General features: G+C 39.8%; 1 protein-coding gene across 1 annotated transcript in view; it reads left to right on the top strand.

Annotated features, from left to right (window-relative positions):
- Positions 1-4,523, top strand: part of OSBPL1A (oxysterol binding protein-like 1A) — a 237,844-nt gene that overhangs the window by 80,716 nt on the left and 152,605 nt on the right. The window contains exon 12 of the mRNA XM_011939267.1: positions 3,128-3,226. Within this exon, the coding sequence (XP_011794657.1) occupies positions 3,128-3,226 (99 nt within the window). The remainder of the gene's footprint in view (positions 1-3,127; positions 3,227-4,523) is intronic.

The raw sequence follows: 4,523 nt of genomic DNA, 5'->3' as shown, positions 1-4,523 counted from the left end.
ATGTAAATGACGAGTTAATGGGTGCAGCACACCAACATGGCACATGTATACATATGTAACTTAAAGTATAATAATAAAAATAAATAAATAAATAAATAATGAAAATAAAAATAAAGCAGTGTTCATAAACATATCTTGATTTTTTGGTAAACTATGTAAGAGGTTAAATTTATTTTCCAAAGTGGTAAACTTTGGCCCTGCAAAGAACCCTAAACAATCTAACTCATGACTCTCCCAACATTTCATAAAATGGTAAGATTTGACCCTGAGTATAGTGTAAGAAAATGAGGAAAAAGTAAAATAGGGTACTTTTAGGCCAAACATTCTTTTTTGTGAAATCACTGTTATTTTAAAAATAGAGTAAAAGTTAAAGCATCAGGGCAAGTATTGGCTGTTTTAACATGACCTTAGTTTCTTGTGCTTCTAATTTGATTGTAAGTTAGTAAAACTGTGTATCTGGATCCATTACGATATAGTAACTTATTCTGTTAAGTTATAAAATGACAGGTTCTTAATATTGAAAACGAGAACCTATAATTTTTTTTTTTTTTTTTTTTTGAGACAGAGTCTCACTCTGCGGTCCAGGCTGGAGTGCAGTGGCGTGATCTCGGCTCAGTGCAAGCTCTGCCTCCCGGGTTCCGGCCATTCTCCTGCCTTAGCTTCCCGAGTTGCTGGGACTACCGGCACCCGCCACCACGCCTGGCTAGTTTTTGTATTTTTAGTAGAGACGGGGTTTCACAGTGTTAGCCAGGATGGTCTCGATCTCCTGACCTCGTGATCCGTCCGTCTCGGCCTTCCAAAGTGCTGGGATTACAGGCTTGAGCCACCGCGCCCAGCCACTTGTATATATTTTTATTTGAGAACAAGTAACATCGTGACATCTCCATTTTGAACAAAATTTTAAAATATAGTCAACTTTTATTTATCTCCATGTATTATGGAATGAGAGATGGATTGTCCAAAAAATATTTGTTAAATTTACTCAGGCTTATTTGATTATGAAATATCCTAGTACATGCACTTGAAAAGAATGTGTATTTTGCTATTATTGTTGGTTATAGGGTCCTATCAATATTAATTCAGTCATGGTGGTTGATAGCGTTCAGATCTTTTGTGTCTTGGTTTTGACTAGTGGTTGTATCAATTGCTGAAAGAGGGATGTGAAAGTGTCCAACTATGCTTGTGGAATGTTGCATTTCCTTCTCTGTTATTGATAACATACTTATGATTGGTGTCTTCTCGATTAATTGATCCTTTTATTGTTTTGTGGCCCTCTTTATCTCTTGTAATACATTTTGTTTTAAAATTTATTTTGTCCGATATGAACGTAACTACTTTGACCTTCTTATGTTTACTGTTCACATGGTGTCTTTTTCCTATCAATTTACTTTCAGCCTATATGTATCTTTATATTTATTTTGTCTCTTGGAGATAGCATATGTTTTAGTTCCTATTACCCATTCTGGCAATTTTTGCCTTTTAATTGGATTTTTCTTTTGTGAATGTCTTCTACTTTCATGCTTCTTCACATGTAAGGTAATTCTGGGTTTTGTTTTGTTTTGTTCTTGTTTTTGTTTTTTTGAGATGAAGTCTCACTCTCTCACCCAGGCTGGAGGGCAGTGGCACAATCTCAGCTCACAGCAACTTCCACCTCCCAGGTTCAAGCGATTCTCTGCCTCAGCCTTCTGAGTAACTGGGATTGCAGGTGAACGCTACTATACCTGGCTAATTTTTGTATTTTTTTGGTAGAGATGGGGTTTTGCCATGTTGGCTAGGCTGGTCTCGAACTCCTGACCTCAAGCAATCCTCCTCCGTCGGCCTCCCAAATTGCTGGGATTATAGGCATGAGACACCACACCCAGCCTGAATGTCAGGTAATTTTGGATGGTACTCTTAATATTATGAATGTTGAGTTCTGGAGATTTTGGATTCTTTTGTTTCTCTCTGTTAAGTATTGTCCGTTGCAGCAAGTCCTTTCCTTGGCTTGGTTTGGATCATGAACTGTGTGTCTTGGGCAGTGGCTCCGGACTCAGTTCAGATAGGTTGTGTTTATATGAGCTGCTTCCATGTGTGTGTGGCTCATGAGTCAGAGATGTGAGTAGTAGACAGAATCTGGGGACCCCCCCTCTGTGTCTCTCCCTTGGGGGATTCCCCTGTTCTCTTTAGTGCTTATGGATTCCCAGGTTTGCTTTACTAATGTCCAGAGACAGGGGTTTCCACTTGTGCCCTTGCTGCTGTCCTGTCACCATGTGGACTGGGCTTAGTCCCAGGTGCAAAACCTGAGGCGTGGGAACTTACTTCCACAGCTCCTTGGCCCCTTTCCTCCAGAGAGCATGACTCCCTGTCGGAGTCTGTCAGCTTTTGTTCAGGTCCAGGTTCTTCCATGTGGTTGCCTTTTTTTCTGTATCCAGGTTTTAGAGTTGTTTTCCGCACTATAAAGGTGTTGTTGGTACACCTTTACACCAACTACAGAGGTGGGGGGCCTCTGATAGGGTCTTGAAGAAATCTACCTTTTTCCATTCTTATTAACCCATTTATGCCTGATGTTCCATTATTGGAATGCTAAGCTTGTGGGAGTTATTTATATCCTACTGCTCAAGGTCATCACCAAGGTCTGATTTTTCACAAAACATTTTGCAACCTCTGGCATAAATGACTTAAAATCCTTTTCATGCCAAATTTTTATTTTAAAACCCATAATTATTTCTGATTCTTCTTACTCTCTCCCTTTTCTCGTTCTTTATCAACCTTATCTACTGCTGATTATTTTATACTCAGCTCAAACAAAAAGGTAATAAAAAATGGGAACTGTGGTAGCTAAACGATTTTATAACCCAAGTGCATATTAAGTTATATTTAAGAAAGGATAAAAGTAAAACGACATACCTGATGAACCAGAGTATTTATGTTGAGTAAGAAGTTGAGAGCCAGACCCGATATAGGTAAACTACAGTGCATTTGATACTCCCACTGTAATCTATTTTTTTCTGATTTTTATCTGTCAATATTTAAGTGTTCAACTGGGTATCCTTAAGTCATGTGAGTACTTTAAATTTTATGTATAGATAATTTTAGGATCCTCTTTTATGTGAATGAAGGTTGTCTTACTGACTTTTTTATATCCAAGGTAAAATCCACCGATAGCTGCCTCTTCTTTATTAAATGCTTTGATGACACCATTCATGGCTTCCGGGTTCCTAAGAATAGCCTTCAACAGTCAAGAGAGGTAATCTTATGGATTCATGTATCTTCCCTAAAACGTACAGAACATTTAAAGACACAGAGAATATAACATGGGTTCAATGGTAACATCCAAAATCTTGTCGATTGTACTTTTTATTTTTTATTTTTATTTTTATTTATTTGTTTTTTTGAGACAGAGTCTCACTCTGTAGCCCAGGCTGGAGTGCAGTGGTGCGATCTCAGCTCACTGCAACCCCTGCCTCCCAGGCTCAAGCGATTCTCATGCCTCAGCCTCCCAAGTAGCTGGGACTACAGGCGCGTGCCAACACACCTGGCTAATTTTTTTTGTATTTTAGCAGAGACGGGATTTTACCACATTGCCCAGGGTAGTCTCAAACTCCTGAGCTCAGGCGATCTGCCCACCTTAGCCTCCCAAAGTGCTGGGATTACACGCATGAGCCACTGTGCCAGGCCTGATTGTACTTTTTAAATGAAGCTTTTACAATTTAGTATGTGAATTAGTTATTTATCAAAATGTACCTGCAGATATTTTCTGTTTGTAATTTGTTTTTCAATTTTAATTATCTGAATGTAAGGGGCATCCTTTTAATGAAAATGACAGGTCTACACCTTAACTTAAAGGTGAGGAAACTAAGGATTGTAAGATTGAAGTGATTTCCCAAGGCCAGGCAGCTTGTGAGTGACAGAACCTGGACTACAAGACACTCATTACAGTGCAGACTCAGCCTTCCTATGTGATAAATTAAACAATAGCAGCAAGCTAGAAAATTGGGATTTACTTGACCAATACTTATGGTGCAGTCACTTAATGGAGTATCCCTATTCTTTTCTTTTCTTTTCTTTTTCTTTCTTTCGTTCTTTCTTTTTTTTTGAGACAGAGTTGCTCTGTCGCCCAGGCCAGAGTGCAGTGGTGGGATCTTGGCTCACAGCAACCTCTGCTTCCCCAGTTCAAGTGATTCTCCCGCCTCAGCCTCCTGAGTAGCTGGGATTACAGGTGCGCACCACCACGCCCCGCTAATTTTTGTGTTTTTAGTAGAGACGGGGTTTCACTACATTCGTCAGGCTCGTCTTGACCTCCTCACCTTGTGATCCGCCCACTTCAGCCTCCCAAAGCGCTGGGATTACAGGCATGAGCCACCACACCCGGCCCTTTTCTTTTTCATTTGTTTGTTTGTTTATTTTTATTTATTTATTTATTTATTTTTTGAGATAGAGCCTCCCTTGCTCTGTCACCCAAGCTGGAGTGTACTGGTTTGATCTTGGCTTACTGCAACCCCTGCCTTTCTGGTTCAAGCAATTCTCCTGCCTCAGCCTCCCGA

The sequence above is a fragment of the Colobus angolensis genome, unplaced genomic scaffold (assembly GCF_000951035.1).
Source record: "Colobus angolensis palliatus isolate OR3802 unplaced genomic scaffold, Cang.pa_1.0 Scaffold18, whole genome shotgun sequence".
Classification (NCBI taxonomy): domain Eukaryota; kingdom Metazoa; phylum Chordata; class Mammalia; order Primates; family Cercopithecidae; genus Colobus; species Colobus angolensis.
The sequence above is the reverse complement of the archived record's forward strand: the minus strand, read 5'-3'. Positions and strand labels throughout refer to the sequence as shown.